Source organism: Macrosteles quadrilineatus, unplaced genomic scaffold, assembly GCF_028750875.1.
Source record: "Macrosteles quadrilineatus isolate MER2022 unplaced genomic scaffold, UCM_ALF_1.0 Scaffold_4__1_contigs__length_99947679, whole genome shotgun sequence".
In the NCBI taxonomy this organism is placed as follows: Eukaryota; Metazoa; Arthropoda; class Insecta; order Hemiptera; family Cicadellidae; genus Macrosteles; species Macrosteles quadrilineatus.
In genome coordinates this window covers 93,057,504-93,076,234 of record NW_026542597.1, presented here as the reverse complement: position 1 = coordinate 93,076,234, position 18,731 = coordinate 93,057,504, and the positions used below count along the sequence as shown (strand labels likewise).

The following is an 18,731-nucleotide window of genomic DNA, read 5'->3' as shown; positions in this document are numbered from 1 at the left end:
CATGATCTTGGAATCATGATAGTTCAATTTTGTCAAAGAGCGCCTTTTATTCAGCTAAATCTTAACTAGAGTGACTTAATTTATGAATTGTGATTGAAACCCCTACAGTAGATATATAGGTTTTCTTTGTAAAATCGCTATCAACAACAGCAACTTTCCACGAAATTAATTGTCATGTCCTCACATCTCATAATTGAGTTGAATAACTAGTAAAGTGAAGCATTGCATTCCGTTTAATCGTCACAGGAAAACCCGAGAGCAAGACATTACTCAGGGCAGTGGCCTCAAAACTTGCAAGTCATCCTTCACGGAAATGCTGCAGCCAGAGGAAGTGAACAGCATTGCGTTCATGGAATATGAGCCTTTAGTGACAAGAATACGTGTGACAAGCTCGGAACACACACCTGTTCTGTCAGATGTGTTAGGAATACTGCAGGCGCAGACTTATGTGGAAGCGAACTCAGATATTACTGACGAGAACTAACGTAAATTTGCATCTACAGTATAGCAGGAGCACAAAATGATGCTAAGGATAGAAATAGGTAGAATAACAAAGCAGTGTGAAGAATTAGCTAGGAAAACTAGATCGGTATTCGCCTCGAAGAAGACGATTCCTTGATCTCGAGAAACAGTTTTGTGCTAGAAATTTTGTGTTCTCATTAAAGAGTAACTTTGACGAGTGCGTGGTTTATATACCCAATCAATAACGAGGACCAAAATAACGCATCTCCAAGCTCACTCCAGTTATCCAACAACAATTTTAAGTCTCACAGTAATGTGAATTAGCAAATTATGTACTTCCAACGAATCGACTCATCTGTTGATTCATTGCATAATTAAATGATTTCACATTCTTCGTGCACCATTCGACTATCAAGGTTTCTGTGTGTGAAATTCCGTCATATGTTGTAAAAATTCCATTGCAAACATTTGACTGTTGTAGCTTGTTTGAGAGTTAAAATTAATTTGTGCTGAATTGAGCCACAAACTGTGTGATCATGTCGATTGGTGAAGGCTTCCCTTGAAAATAATATTTAGCCAATAAAACTGAAAGAATTAAAGTACTGTATTTCAAAATTAAAATTTGAAGTCTTAATGTCTACGAGATCTCTACAGGCGACATTTTACCACCAATAAGGTTCACATCAGCCATACGTTGAAATATCTAGGAAGGTCTTGCTCATTACCTGTACTTGCATCATCTGTGCAGTGTTCAGTCAGCTGACTAGTGACTAGTGACCAATCAGCTGATCATTGTTGTCGCCCGATCAACCATGCAGAACACACCGCGACGCCGACGCCCGACACACACGACACAATCTACCTGTTATAACTACGTGATCGGGCATACTAGCGGCTTCATTGCGTCATTTAGCATTCTCATCACACAACATGTGTCTGGCCTAAAATACACTTCTGTTTTAGAAACCAATAATATTAATTCAGAAACTTGAAGGTTCTTTTTGTGTATTAATTGACTAACTTTATTCAGCATAGAAGACAAAAATGTTCATCTCACAACAATGTAATATATTTTACCAAATATTAAGTAACTGCAAAATACCGTTGCCTATAAATATCACAAATTATTTACCCGATACAGTAATTGCCTTTCTTTAGACCAGAAAATAAGTATGTGTACCAAAAATATTCTTAGGTAAATACAAAATTAAATTATCTACACGATAATTAACTATTATCAGAACAAAAAATATTTCTATTCCAACAGTGCACCATTGAATTGAAACGAAGATGAAGTAATCACCAAATTTACCTTGATCTATAACTTCATCTATCTAATCAATGAGCGAATTCACATTTTAATATCTACAGAAATGATTTCTACTTGAATAAAAGTTTCTATCCATTAATCAACAAGCTTATAGTTAATCCACACTAGGCTATCGGAATTCATTAAAATCTTACTTCGAGTAATTTGGTCTATCACAGATTTATGATTTCTGGAATAGGACAGTTTCATTAAACATTCAACCATATGGATTAATTCAGAGGTTTAGAGGCACGATGATAACTTTTGATAAATTTCACTTAGAGTCAGAGACACAGCTTTTCTATTCATTATGTGAGAAATATTCATCATAAGAAATCTATCAAAACCAACAATAAACAATCAAGATCAACCGAACCGAAAGTATTGCACGCGATCAATGTGACATTTTCCTTATGCAATTTACATTAAATGACTGAATTTACCTTTTTAACCAAAAAATATTTTGTTTACGTTGTCAAGCCATTACATTAGTACATCTCACAAATTATTTAGTCGTTCGCCTTGCACAACGTTGATAGTTTAGTAAATTTAGTAGCTGAGCCGCCTGACCTTGACATGTATACGCCTAGTGTACGAAACTTAACTATCAGTACACGTGTGTTGGTCCAACTAATCATCCCACTAATCCACTATGTAGGCTGTTGTGTTGGATACATTACTATATCGTACTTTATTGCTCAATTTCACACCATGTACAATTACCTAGTTCAAAACCTTGTCCGAATAATCTCATCACATAGCCATTGAAATAATACTTGGAGAACCCACGTTGTTTTTTTACACTCCCCCGTTTAACACACAACTTCATGCTAGGTTTAGAGTGTCAATACATTATCCACATTGATAAAATCCATTGGTGATTGGTGGAATTTGAACCCGGGACCTCGGGGACCGAGGCCACGCGCTCTACCACTTAGCAAACTGGCTCTTTGAACCGACGGTAATTACAACTATTAAGTCAATTGTATTAGTTGCTTTTAATAAGGTAATATAGATTATGTAGCTTTAAAAAGTTAAATAAGTTAAAGAATACAAAATCTATACAACATTTACATTTATTGAGCTTACATTATTTACTCCGTATTAAGCACAGAAAACGTACTACTAGTACGTTTTCTGTGGTATTAAGCCGTGCAGTCGGGAAACCCTTTCACTTCCCATGGCAGGATAACACATGACATTTACCTAGGTTGACTATGTACTGTGTCAGTGAAAGTATAATTGGTGACAGATAAGAAAAGGAAACTATCTTTAACACTGTATCTCATTACTTGGGTTTCCTCAGTCGTCGCGATAAGATTGAATGTTTCACGACTAAACATGTAAAGAAAATACGACTCTACAAAATACATGTTTACATAATTTATTCCACAAAATTAAAGTATTCATAAATGCCAATAACTAAATCTCTGTTACTTCCAAAGGTAACATTGAGCCAAACGCGTCAGCTGTTAAACTGGGTTGGCTTATCATCGATTTATTGTCATGTCATGAGTCGTAACGAAACGTGCTTTTATCAACATACGATGTAACACAATTAACTTCCACAGCTGAACACGTTGTTTCCGAATTGAACATATCACTAGGCTGGTCTCTGGACAAGTATAATTATTGACAATTCAACTAGACTTCTCGTCCTAAAAATATGAACTGTGTTTGATGAACGTCATTCAAGTTTAATTCGCCGATGTCGACTAAATAATATTGCACTTTGAATGTCGTCTTTCTTAACATTTTAGGGTGAATTTGACAGTTCAATCTTTATTATTTGGTCGTAAAACCATATGACAAGCAATAGTCTATAGTTTTATTTGGTTTAGTCGTTTTACATTTTGTGAAATTACAAGAAATTGATAGTGAAGATAAAAACACACTCTAAACAAACTGGAAAGAAACCCCTTCAATTGTATTTAGCTGATCAATAAGATTGGCAAAGCTACAGAGGAGTAATTAATTACTAAACCACGGAATAAATACTGAGACTATAGTTATTCTGTGTTTTAAAAGCTAGTAAAGTCTCTTCGGGCTAACAAAGGAACAATTCTTCGTTAAAAATAGATAAAAAATCTATAATATAAAGATTTGAAATAGTTTTTAGATTACTACAATCACAATAGTAACACCTAGATCTAAAAATGATACAGTTATGACACAGCGTAAATATTTCGTTTTGCGATTATACAGATATGCGTTATTCACTTCTGATCATCAAGCTGATTATGTTCACTGTCTTTCTATGGCCTATGCTGTCAACCAATCAGAACACTGCATTTCTTCTTAACGTATCTATGACGTCATCCAAGATGACCGTGTCTCATACTATTGATTATTGTTCTTCTTAAATCTGAACTCAAGGATTACCACTTTTAGAATTGGGTCGAGATCATTGTTTAGCGAAGTTACTGAATTGTCATTGAACTACTGATTGTTGTGCAGGAAATTCACGTAGGAAACAATCAAACTTGAGAAAATATTCTTGACGGCAGACGAGAAGTTGAGGCCACATTCCACAGAAAGTACAAGGGTATCATGATTGTTGGCCTCAAATTAGCTCGAGTCTATTGCGCACTTCAGTTGAATAACAAGTAGTTTGGATAATCTATTGTTGTGGCAAAGCAGACGTGCTTCTTTATTGACAATCTTATCGTGGGATTTCAAACAATCATCTGGTGCTTAGTTGTGGGTTACCGTAATTTAATTCGTTACTCTTAAGTAAATAAACACAATCCCGTAATCGTTGGATGTAATACAATTTGATATCCTCAGCATCATCTAATTTCAAAAGTTTCCTAGTAAATGCCAAGTCTATTAAAAGAAAACTACTCTTCCTGGAAACAGTTTTCCTTTCAATTTTGACTTCGTTTTTCACATAAAAAGGGATTTGATATGTTTTGTGGAGTGGCATGATTTGCAAGTAGTTTTTCATGCTTCTTAGTAGCAAAGAATTATCATATTTTATACAGTAGCAGATTTATGTTTCATTGGAAAATCCATTAGAGAGTACGTTTAAAAAGGCTTACCAAGCATTGTCATGGAGTGAAATAAATTGTTGTATTTCAATTACCAAGTCCTAGACAAAAACAATTAATTGTTCCGATTTCCGAACGTGAGCGAACCCGTGTTACACAAATTCATTAGGCAGTTCAATTTACCACTGTTAAAACATGAATTTACTGATTATGCTTCAATGACAAATTCATAACACAAATCTATAACGATCCAATTTACCAATTACAGAACGTGATCGTATACTCGTGCTTTACTGACAAATCCAAAGGACTGGTTACTCTATGGTGTGGATCGCGACCAGTGTCAGAAAGTGACGTCACTTGGCCAGGTGGACGCTACACAGTCAGCTGATCACATGCTGAGCCACCTGCGCCGAAATGTGTAAATAATCGCCATCCGTTGCCTAATGCTGCTGTTACGACCAAGTAACTATTCACCATGTACACCTGTGTCTGCTAACTAGAACATGTCATCAATGGTTGTGGGCAGACAAAATAATCTTTGAAAATTCAACAGTCGAGTCGAAATGAGAACTTAAGCTATTTATTGTTTTTATACAATTTTTGGGTCGTCAAAATAATGGTTACTTACGTAAATTATTTCACCATGTAAGCGGTTGAACATTTTTAGGTCCAAAAGCAATGACATAAAACCGATTGGAAGATAATCATACCTTTTATACGATCAAGTAATGTTTAACAGTCCCGTACACAGAAATTGATCTTTATGGAAATACACATAACATAATTTAGACATCGACCCTTTATTTGATGTTACATGATATGACTGGGTAGTTGAGTGGTCATAGTGGTTGCCGTGTAGTTATTCAAACAATCGAATGGTTGCCGGATCGATCCTGAGAAATCAACAGCTTATTGATAACACAGCAACACAGATCTTACACCATTCTACACCATCCTTATCTCATATCTCGGTAAAAATACGAGCATAGGTCCTTATCTCAATTTATAATAATAATAGCACATGCAAATTTGCATTATTGGCACATAAAACATAATGCCATAATGGACTCAAAAGAATCGTAGGGAAATACAAAAGAAGCGAAAGAGACCTTGACTTTATAACGGTACCTCACGAGAGTGGAATCATCATCTTCCCATTCCGCGTCTTCCACAGACCTAGCTGAGCAGGCAATAGGCAATGGATATGGAACAAGGCGATGAATTGATGATGTGAGAAATGAACCGTAAAAAGATTCCTAACCAACCAAACAGATAAGAAGAGAGAAACATTTCCGTCGTGACACAGCAGTTTAGTTTAACTGCACGACAATTGTTGGCAGCCACTTACATTACCAGAAATGAACACGCTGAGTAATAGAATCTTGTTTGTTGGCGAAAAAGAACTGTGAATATGAAGTTCATATCAGAGGGGTTTCTATAAGACCATTGAGTTTATATCATAGTACTGTATACTGCACAGTGAAGACGAACAAGCTTACTTTTTTTCATGAGTTGTAAAACAGTGCATAACCTTGTCGCTAAAACACATATTCGTGCGATCAAAGTCGAAATTACTAGTCACGAAAGTAATTAGCGAAGCCCCTCTCTCTTTACTTCCGGTTTTTTAATGAGCTAGACCATATGTTAAAAGCGAGTGTAGGGGTCCAAGCCACTGGTCGTAAATTCAGGGGCCATATTTATATAATCTAACGTAACCTAACCAAACCAAACTTCTATAATGCGGATTAGAGCCAATGGTGGCCGGTTCTCCGTTTCCCTTTAAAGCAGCGAGTAAAGGGTAGAAATTGGTATTCTGTGTTCGCTCATTGAAAGGCACAATTAAAGGAGTATAAAGTCACATTTGCTACCCACCTTCTCCCTCATATTTTTTTTTTTAATTTCCTGGTTCAAATGGGATTATTTAATGTCCAATGACATGGAATTAATCATGCCCTTGTATTGGGGTGATAAATGGACAGACAGTTAAGTACTACAAGTTTGTAAAATTGGATTTAACATCAAAGCTATGCGACGAAACAAAAACCACTAAACTAGTTTTATTTTCATAAATCCGAGACAATGCTTAAAATAGGGAAAACAAGGTAGATGTTCTTTTGATTAAGAACTACTTATCCTTCATAGGGTCCTTCATCAATACTTGTAAGTACTTCATATATTTTTAAGGTTTGATACCGTACAAGGTATTACATCCACTGTAGAATAATCCAATACCTCATAAGGCACTCCGATATATGTCCCATGCATTCAATTAACAATTTTCTCCCAGCACTTCACCTTCGGACACTTCGAGGTTCGAGGTAAATGTGAGCGGATGACTATCGTGCCATGACATTTCCTCGTTATCTAACAGAATTGTGCAGCTGCATGCAAGAGGCATTCAACTGCCTACTGCCGAGTGCACGAATAGCCTTGTGTTTATCATTGCTTACGACTGCAATTGCTAAACGATTGTGATGCAAAATTGAGACAGAGGTCCTCGACAACGGCTAAATAAAACTGATTTATCGACGACAACTTGTCTTATATGGGTAGTTCACTAGTTTGATAAACTGTTTATCATCGTGGATTAAACTTAGTCCCTTATACTTATCAACCTCTTGGATGACGTGAATCAAATTTTACAGTATGCTTATATTCAGGTAAATGCAATAACGTCAGAACGTTGATAAGTCTTATATTTTATACGTTACGTTATTTTGATAATTTGGAAGTAATAGTATTCTGAAGATACATTTGTACATTGCTTGATCCGTGGTAATTTGAACAGTAAAGCGCACAAGTACATTTACCACGGATACAAGAGAAACGACCAGTTGTCCTAAACACATTCAATTAACTGAATAGAAACGCACGCCGTACTTCGATTTTGCATTAGGATGAGAGTCTGTATAGTAGTTGTTCTCTCGTCCATATAGTTATTATTGTTGCACAGTTTATTATTTTACAGAGCAATTAATTTTAAATGTCTTCAAGATGTGATTTACTCAATTATTTCATCGCCCACAATGTAGCATCGAGTGCTCGACTACTTTGTTAAACTAAACTATTTTATCAAGCAATTATCTAGAGTAGTAAATCTCGAATTGTTGATAAACATATTAGTTTTATCTCCGACACACCTCCCATTCATAGCAGTTGAGTAAACATGTTATGCAAAGTAGTAAGAACAATAGAGCTGTGATTTTCAGATACGGTGATTAATCAAGAGGTACGGTGTAAAGCTATTTAAGAGTAATATAACTTTCTGTAAGATCCGATTCTAAAAGATAACTCGAGCATACGTTGTTCATTTAAGCTCAGACGACAAGAGAATAAAAAGAAATCTCGTCACATAGTAAGACACGATACAACATGGCATTTCACTTGAGGTATAAATATATTGCATGGCTTTCACAGGCCACCAACATAGCCAGTGAAAACTGACAGCTACCAGTTTCATGTTAAAAAACATATTATACATATGGATTGCTCCAAACACAGATCTGAGTCCATACTACTGTATTATACACCGCCGGTGTGCTTTCCAGGCCAAACAATTCTCCATGGAAATTAAATCTTCAATAACTACACTACTTAATATACTGCAAAAACTATTAGGTAAAGCACATTAAAGTTGCTACTGTGATAATTCCGTTCTACTTTTATCAGTTAGGATGGAAATCAAATAAAAATTAAACGTCTCCTCCCTAGACTAGACCATCTACTGTTTTATAGTTATGTAACCAACAAAACTCAATAGGATTGAGAAACCCGTGGTAAGGTCTATTGATACATCCATAGGTCGGTTAGTGTTTAACGAAGAACAAAAGAAGAAGCAATTTCTAAAACTGACATTAAACATAACAAAGCAAGTTTGGATTTAGAAAACCTTCGTATTCTGTATTCAGATGTATGGGACGGCCAATAAAGCCCTAAACAACCAGTATAAGATTATGTAATCAACAAAATCTAAAGAATTTGTGTCAGATTTGTTTTGTACTTGTTCGCAACCATATAACGTAAACATGGTAGTGAACCAGTAATTTAAATACTTGTTGATATCAGGGACCAGAATTTCCAATAATGCGTTACACCCAAAGTCAAACAAATGTTACATAACCAATATTCGAGAGAGAAGATTGATGAAATCGCCGAGTTCACACGAGGTGAGATTTAGAGCTATCCACTTATTGGTTGTATAACTGTTATAATACAGCATAATTATGGTTACACACATTGATCGCAATCTACATAGTTGCCAATAGTAGTATTCTGTCGCCCCCAAACAACCGGAATAGTGTTACATAACCAACAGACTCCAGAAGTTTAGCAAAATCGTTGAACTCACGCGAAGGTCAGAGCAGAGAAGACGTTGGCAGTTTCCCGCGGGTGCGCTGGTTTGTCTTCCTTCTTCTTCTTCCCATCATCCATGCCTCCTCAGCAGCACCTGGAAAAGACAACGGTTGTTAATGTAGAGGGTTGACATAGTTTTAGAACCAATCCTTACTCTGGGAGGGATGGGAATATTTTGAGAGGTAACACGAAAAAGGGAAGGATTGAAAAAGGGATTGATTGATGTATTAAGTTTCCAAAATTCGAATAAAATATAAATCCAATGTATTGTTAGGTACATGGAGACAATACACAGAAGTACTTAAATGAATCCATTTCATTAGCCACCAGTTGAATCCGATAGGTTTTCGTAGTAAGATACAGATTGTAATGCCCAACTATGTAGTTGCTATCATAATTTTCCCCCAAGGCCCTTGACCATTGAACACCCATCCCTCCATCCCATACAGTCTGTATGGCGGAACCTGTCTCCAAACTCTCCATCTACCTGTGGACTGGCCAAAGCCTTGGCTAGTTCCAGTCAGGAGACAGGTTCCATCATACAGATTATAATATAGACAGCTTTAAACAATATTGTCTCAAAAGCTGACGAGGTAAAGAACATTTCGTATAGCTAGAGTGAAGGGAATTCTCCAAAAAGGGAAGGTTCTCCTCACCTGAGTTTTGTCATTTTTGTACACCAGTTGGATTCCGAACCACCGTGGTGCTACCAAACCGCGCCTGCAGACAGACGCCACAACACGTGGGTTGTGTTTGTATAGTTGTATCAACAATGTGGCGTCGCGATGACAATACAATTACACTGTAACCTGACCTACATAAACTGCACATGTGTCATTGATAAGACGAGGACGTGGGTGTGGTCGCAGCATCGCTGATAACAGTGTCTCGTAGTCGCGACGCTGACACATGACACACGGCTATCGTGCATATCTATATTATATACTTGACTTACAGCTCTTCAGTCTGATTAAGTATGTTCTGGCTACACATTGTAAGCATAGTAATGTAACTTATGGATCACACTAATTAGAAAATGTTAAGTCAAAGCTACTCAAGAAATCTCACTCATCCTTGATGACAAACATGAGTTTGGTGTTTGGTTAATATGACCAGTTACGGTCCCAATCTTAATTGGTAATGATACCAACAGTGACGAAAAAAGGATTGATCAACTATGGCAAAAGAGATTTTTCTAAAATTAGAAGTTTGATGAAGAATTGAAAATGAAAAAAACCACTACATTATGATGGTTGGTTTAGTATTCATCCCATCAAAGTGAGCTTTGATTTCATTCACTTCTTCTAAACCATGAATAATTCAAAATTCAACGGGAATTTAATTAATGAAACCAAAGCTAGAGTTGTCAAACCGCTACTGTACTGTGATATTTACAAGACTGCTTTGTGCAATAAAATGTGTTAATTCAAAAGCGACGACCCAGATAAAATTAAAGTAATGGTCTATTTATATCCAAGATCAAACATTTAGACAATCCGGTTTGTAAGCAAGTTGTCGCCAATATCAGAATAGAATTATCATAAATTACCATAAACGGAGAGTAAAGCAGGGTGTTGACAGTACTGTAGACGGTTTCAGCGACAATTTGGTTTTATAATACCTTACCGACAAAAGTCTTTGAAAATAGTAAATTTGGTATAAAGATATGATTGAAAAAACAACTGTACTGACTGAGTGACTGTGCTGTATTTTTCAATTTATTAGGAATACCTGAACTGTTTCGAAGACTTTGGCTATTTCTTAAACTAGGGTACTGACAAATTTCAATAAACCTCAAAACTACCTTTTCTACGGCTTTGGTTTCTTCACTACAAAATGTGGTAATGTGGTTCGTAAAAAATATTATTAGACCAACGTTTGTTTAAAATGGTCCTCTCAAATTAAAATGATCGTTTAGCGGATTTTAAGTATTTATTTAAATTATAATAAGACCCAATAGAGGAGTAGTGTATGACATGTTTTAATATACTGTACAATGCGTATCTACAGTAATTGCAATGTTTTATTCAAACACCCAGGCCTGATTCCAATTTGGTATTCTTCTTCATAAGAATATGATCAATGTGTAAAATGTGATCAATTCCACTATATCAACAGAACATCAACAAACGAACAACAAATAACCACAATGAAACAATATAAACAGCTGATTGTATAACTATGTTTAGACAGCTGTTGGATAGCATGAAACTACCTATTAAACTACAGTACTTTGTTAAACTGTACCAAGTTATAGGCGCTGAAGACCAAGCCAATAAGTTTGTAAGATAACTGACGCGCTGAAGGTAGCCAATATTGGGTTAGGAGTTGCGACGTCGTCGATGTAACATTTTATCAACGTCAGAGAAGTAGGGTCGATACTGGAGTGGTCCGAATACACTGATACAATTGAAATACTGGTAGATTGTAAAGTCGGTTGGGAACAGTATTTGTGTATCGAAGGTAAGACTTTATATTTCAATGTAAGGTTCGGTGTGATTATAAATGTAAGTACAATTAATCGGTAATGATGAGAACAGTGATTTGTCAAATATGGACGGAAAGTAAATAAAAATATGTCCAATTACGTTTATCTGGACCACTTGTCGGCAACAGTCGATTTAAATCAAGATGAAAACCGCTTTCAACAAATTCAATAGAAAAGAAATTCAATATAAAATGCAAATAATACAATAACGAGTTTCAATTAGGAAATGCTATTTTGTGCCAAAAACTCACACATTATTCAGAAGTAGCCTAATAATAATAAAAAACGAATCGATAAAATTAATAAACTAAACTCTATCAATCCAACGAGACGCTTGATGCTGAATTGAGTTGGTAACATTGTAAGTTACATAGTGTCAGATATAGATAATGTTCGACAGTTACAGAGATACATCTCACAACTTGTCGGCGTCGTATCATCAATTGTGGTCAACACTTGAATTGGTCAACCACTCAATACCATTGACTCGGAGCGTGATAACTCAACTGCTAGGACGCCTTCGCATCTCCGCCTAGTCTATCTGTGACAAAACTTTATCACTATCGGTGATACTCCAATGAGATTGATGATTACTCGTATAGATAGGGTTGGAAATAGTAAATAAACTAGAATATTGTTTTCGAATTATTTTTGTTTCTCGGAAGTAATATTTCTCAAACATAAGTTTCATCATTAAGACGCTATAACATCCTTTATGATAATGTTAATTCCAGACGTAGCACACATACCTACGTACCACACATGGTTACGCACATGTCTACGTACGTTTTGGATGTACGTTCCAGACGTAGCGTTGTAGATATTCAAGCGATAACCTTTTGTTACTTTCATGTACTATTTTGGTAAAAGAAGCTTTAAAAGAAGAATGGTGTATTCGCGTGCACTATACAGTTGGAAGTAATTTCAAAATATCAATCATTTGGCTGGTGCGAATTAATTGTCCATTAATCACATAATGATTCTCCTTTGATGACTTATCTTGGTGGATTGCCCAATTTGTAAAGTACGAGGGAAACTGAACGCGTTTGATTTAGCTATACGGAGCGGAGAAGTTTTAATTTTTTTTATTTCAAGATTTAATAATGCAATAACAATGTCAACATAAGGTATTTTTAAGCTTGGTAATCTTTGGCGGCTACCTAAAGAAGCCATACTATGTACAGTATAGTACTCTCGAATAATTTCATTAAGTACATAAAACACCAACCCACGTTCTAGCAAACAAAATGATCTAAACCAATATTATTGATGGAACAAATTTCAACTACGACTCTACAAGTCTGACACAGCAGAAAATCTCAATAAATATTAGTCTTGCTCTCAACAGCTGATAAACCAATTGATAGACAAACAATGTTTAAGATTAAAAGAACAGGGAAATGCTTTAACGCACTTTCTAACCAGCGATACGCGGGCCCAAATTTTCATTACATAACCAATTGATCTGACGTTGTTGCTTATCATTTATACAGCAAAAGGGGGTGTGATACCAACGCCAACTAAACATAAAATTCACTAACGATCAAATCACAAAATCGACCAGAACCATGTAAACTAAATAACTCATTATGTATTATGTATAGTTTGTTAAAAAGAAGTGCGGCCTTCAACGTGTTCCAAGTAAGCAATTTAGTTGGTCACACGCCGCTGTTTTTGCAGCAAACGTAACCTTTGCTAGTTTAGGCTAATTTCTCTATTGTTAGTTCCACCTTTGTTGAGCTACAATGGAACACTCGACGTCTCTTCATGTGTTGTTTCTTCGTCATGACGATCGGAAGTTTGTTAATTCACTGAGGAAATTTGTAGCGACTATTATAAACTTTTTAGGACCTTTAAGGACCTAAAACACCAACAATATTGTCTTTGCTAATTCCATTATTTTTATTATTAATATGTTACATGCTAAGTCATTAACATTGAAATCTGTAACGATTCAGGGAGAATAAATGATGGGGGGTGAGTCAAAATAATTCAGGCACTTAAAGTACGGATTTAAACAAATCAAAACTGATTGAGAATGCCGAGTAGTATTCGTTCACATATTTTTGGAAACAGTTAAAATGCGTGTTACCTACATACATACGAGTTGTTTGGTATGAAACTATTCTGTAATTAGTACAAGTCACCAGTTTTTGTTTAAATTGGTTAACAGATTAGTTCAACTAGTTTGTATTGCAATACCACTCTAACGATATAGTTTGGGAACATTTTCGACGATGTGAAAAATATTAATAAGGTTATGAAAGGCATATTTTTAAATCGATTGGTCAAGTATTTTGAAGTATTTTTTGTTTACTATGAACATAGTACAGTATGACCACCGAAGTAAGGTCACTGGCTTTTGAACTCGTAAAACCACAAATTTATTCAAGAAGTCGTAACTTTTGATGTCTCCTATGTCTCCTCCTTGATATTAGACAGTCCAAGGGAAAGTTCCGTCCCGTAGGTTCAAAGGAGGCGACCGGAAACAACCGAAACAACAAGGGAGATCCCTACGTAATATTGATACATGACGTCACAGCTGGCAACGGTACAGTCTCCACCTGCGAAAATAGACTCAGACACTGGACAGAACAGTGTGCGTGGGCCAAACTGGCTGACCTGGCGAATTTGGATTAATTTACATATTGAGTTAAGACAAAGAGGTGCACATCAATGCCCGAGGTGTGGTTATAGTGTTCTCTTTAGAATATGAAGGTCTCTGCATTGACTAAGGATTCCCATGTCTGTGGTCTCTGGTTCGATTTTATGTCCAGGTCGATCCTAGATGATCACAAACACAATAAAGCAATCTGAGGTATTGTGGCTTGGTTAACGGTATAATGTGATACGAAAATCGGCGTTGAAATAATGACATCTAAAATAAGGTTTGAATCGATTTATGACGTAAAACATGTCACTATAGCATTAAACCGCACTCACAAAATATTTCTAATTCAAATAAATCTAATAGAGTAACGCTGAATTAGAAACGCTTTAAGCAGATGATAACAGTAAAAAAGTAGTTCTAGTAGATCTGTAAAGAGGAAACTGTTTAAAAATGTTATTACGGTAATGTTAGTGAAATGGGTGCGTTATTGGGCCAACAAGTATCACTATCAATCAATTAATACTAAGATACATCAATAATACATAGGCCTATCTAAAGATATCTATGCCCTAAGAATTTATATTTTGTTGTGTTAATGTATTATTTAATCTAGTGTCATAGTCTAGTGATAAAGATTAATAAGCGAAATTACTTGCCTGACTCCATATCTTCTGGAAATCAATGACTTTTTCGGTGATGACGTCAGTCACTTAGTCCCAACCCCAAATCGAAACGTCACAATTGAAAACACCCAAACTGGGTTCCTTTATGTCAACTTGGTGTAACAAAAATCATCTCAATTCTAGTATAACCAAATTTATGGAATTTTATGACAAGAAGAAGCCTGAACCCCCTCCGGTATTGACCTTGGACGGGGTGCCACTTGAGACCTGTAATGAAACCAAATACTTGGGCCTACACATTACGGAGAACCAATTGGGGAGCCCATGTCGATGCAATAGCGCCCAGACTGTCATCTGTCACCTACCTGCTGTTTAGACTACAAAAGCTGGTTGACATCGAGATTCTCCTTGGTTTACTATGGCTGCTTTCATAGCATAATTTCATATGGTTTGGTATTCTGGGGTGGTTGTAGTGAGGCAAAAAGCATCTTGCAATTAGGAGTACATATGGGGAAGTGTGCTAATAAGGATGTCCATAAAGGAACATGTGGAGTCCAGACGGAGTCCATGTGTATACATTGTCCTACAATATTACAGATTGATCTATATTGACTAGTTTCACTCGGGAGATCTGTCTAATGAAGTGTAACTATTTAAGTGACCTTTGGCTTCTTGGGTTGACAATGACGATTGGATGAATAAGTTAATGATATCGATTCAGAATGAACTTCAATGAGCGTACCTATCACAACATAGACAGCTTGGCTTAGAGGATTATTTACTTGAGTTACCTTTTGATTTACATCCGACTGAATCTATTGCTTTCACTAGACTCTAGAATATCTTTAAGATTCAAAGAATTATCGTAGCTATGCAAAAAATAATCGGTTGACATGTTCTTCTCCACAATGTTTACACCAAAACTTTTCAACACCACGATACCCTTTAATTCAGAATGTGTTAATGTGTCAAATCGATGATGGGAAGTCGTTTTCTCTCAAAAGTTTCTTCGTCAAATATTTCACAAACGACGCACACGATTGATCTACACAGTTGTATTTCATGTAAAAATAGCTGTTACCCACGGGCTTCGCTTCACCCCGTTTTACTTCATAAGTAGGCCTAAGTATTCATAAAACTATTTATTGGTTGGTTAAGCTGAAATAAACAAAACAGAATACAGTAATGCACACAAATAATCACACGTGATTTTAATAAGGCAATAGAATGACAAACGAATAAGTATAGCTGAGGTATTTTTAAAATTAGGTATACGGAAAGGAATTACGAAGGGCAATTTATGAAATAATGAACAGTTTTGCGCAAGGGTTCTCGTCATGACAAACATTTTTAGTATATGGTTTATGGGGGGTTTGACTTTTAGTTTTCTCAAGAGTTTATGGATACTTTGGGATTTAATATATGGATATGTCAGGATTTTCACACATGTATGAAATATGAATGTTTATGGCTTCAGCTATCCGTCAGATGTTTTCAAGTTTTAAAATAGCCCTCTACAAAGTACTGTATCCAAAAAATCCTGACAAAATTAAATTTTAACTATAACCCTTTGATGTAGGCCTACAGCTTTGTTCATACTAAAAATACTGAATATTCCACCAGGAAGAGCAAATAAAGAGCAATAATTGACCAAACGATTGATAAACTAAAACTCCTTATCGTCTGACATTTCCGAATTCAAAGTAGATTATACAAGTTAACACTGCATCTTAATGTACAGTAAACTGTTAAAGTGATGAAGCATTCGACCATCATACGTGACAAATTGACACACTCGAGTAGTCATTGTAGATACATTCTCTGGGCCTTGGAACCAAGGTTGGGACGCTTCTTTGAGCATTTGCATAAAAACATAGAGGAAACCATACAACGTGCGTTTATGGCACGTCATGCAGTTCTTGTCACGATAATCATGAGAAAAGAAATAAGCATTTCCTTAATGATAATGGCACAGTAAGTCACCATAATCTTTTAAAGATAAATATGCATTTTCTTGAAAAACTTGGACTTTTAGATCGCCTGTTTAAGGTTAGTAGACCATAAAACATATCTGCTAAATGTGAGGCTGATCTCGTAAAATAATTGTGGAGTTTTAATGGTATTGAGAAGCTACATGAGGAAATTCAATCTTACTGTAACCACAGCATGCAGTAGTATGCAGAATTTTGTTTTCATTCCTTCAACAGCTGATTTGATTGTTGCAACGAATTGGTAATCTTTTTGTAGACCTAAATACAGTTGTATGTGTTGTAGAGTAGCTTTAAGCTAATAAAAAACATAACTTAACTCATTTATTCTCAAAACTAGAAGATTTGTATTTGTATTCTTTGCTTTTGTAGTTTTAATGCAACTGGAATGGGATTCTGTGATAAATTTACATTAAATAACACCACTAACCCAATCGCTCCTCAGTCTTATTCTTGTCTTATACAATTTATAAACTTATACATTTATTTATATATATCTAGACATAAACTTATAATCTGATTGCAAATTCTAACTCGTTGCAAGAATGGTGACATTAAACGGGACATTTAGACAAAACTTTTCATAGACAAAACTACAAATCCTGCACTGATCTTTAGTTTCCCAACCAACCGTACAACAAAACAGCAAACATCAAAATAAGAAGCCCAGAGTGAAGCTGCGTCAATAAATTGGTAGATTACAAACAACTACGTCAGCTGATCAAGAATCACAACAATCAGCCAAGCATGCTGATTGCTGACTGGTTGGAACGTCATTGACGAAATAGGATGATAAAAATTGTGTTTTGACATGTTATTTAGTCTAGAATCTATAAACAATGTTTTATTTTATGTGTAGAGCAAACGGAAAATGTAGCAATGATTTATAACTTGTTTTGTCGAATTCACATCGTAAGCTGTGTTTTATAAACACATATCAGATAAAAATCCTAAAATAACTCTCGCTGGAAAAGAACAATGTGTTTTCAAAGTGAAAACAGTGCCAGCCTTCTTTAACTACTTCCAAAGTGTTGTCCAGTAGGCAAACGTGTTCAAGAAAAACAAAATTTTCAAATTCCAGCCCGTCAAAGTTTACACCAGCCAAACCGTAATTTCTTCAAATGTAAATGAACACTACACAATTATGGTACTAAACTCACAGATAAAATCCCGGCTATAGCTACAAACTAAACTACACGAATATTCCAATGCTGTGCTTGGCATTTATTTTCATCTAGACCGGGTGCGAACAGTTTGTAACAGAGCAGGATATAACCAAAGGATGCGCAGGACTGCACGATTATTATAAACAGCTCAGGCCGTTTTTTCTGACTTGATCCTTGGTCTCAAGGCTTTGGACGCCCCTTCATTAAACCGTCACGGACAAAAATAATTATAAATTTACGGACAATGCTCAGTTTACCATAGAAGATTCAGTTTAATATTTTTCCCCACATACTCACAATGGTGTTTTTAATCAAATTGGAAAACACTTAATGGTTTTAATAGGTTGTTTATTGGTGGGGTGAATTCTTAAAATTAAATTTTTACAGTATTTTTTAGAGGTGCATATTACAATAATTACGATGACCAAATTTAAAAATACTTTATGGGCTAAATTTAATTATCTGCCATATATACTTGTTAAACTTTGAAGTGACAATGATTATGCAAATATCCATAACAATGTCTTTGTAATCAAAATAAAAGGTTTATCGATTATTTAATTAGAGCATTTATAATCATTTAACTTCACTGCGAAACTGAAGCCGATAGAACTTTCCTTAATACAACTGGATAATAGAAAGGCTTATTTTTGTAAAAAAAAAACCTTAAGGAAGGGGCCCATTAATTTTTACATAGGCCTACCTATTATACATGGCCTACTTATTATGAAGAGAAGT

General features: G+C 35.6%; 1 protein-coding gene across 1 annotated transcript in view; it reads right to left on the bottom strand.

Moving 5' to 3' along the window:
• LOC128991292 (probable multidrug resistance-associated protein lethal(2)03659) overlaps positions 1-18,731 on the bottom strand; it is a 57,840-nt gene that overhangs the window by 32,712 nt on the left and 6,397 nt on the right. The window contains exon 2 of the mRNA XM_054414062.1: positions 9,113-9,211. Coding sequence (XP_054270037.1) covers positions 9,113-9,195 — 83 coding nt within the window. The 5' untranslated portion in view covers positions 9,196-9,211. The remainder of the gene's footprint in view (positions 1-9,112; positions 9,212-18,731) is intronic.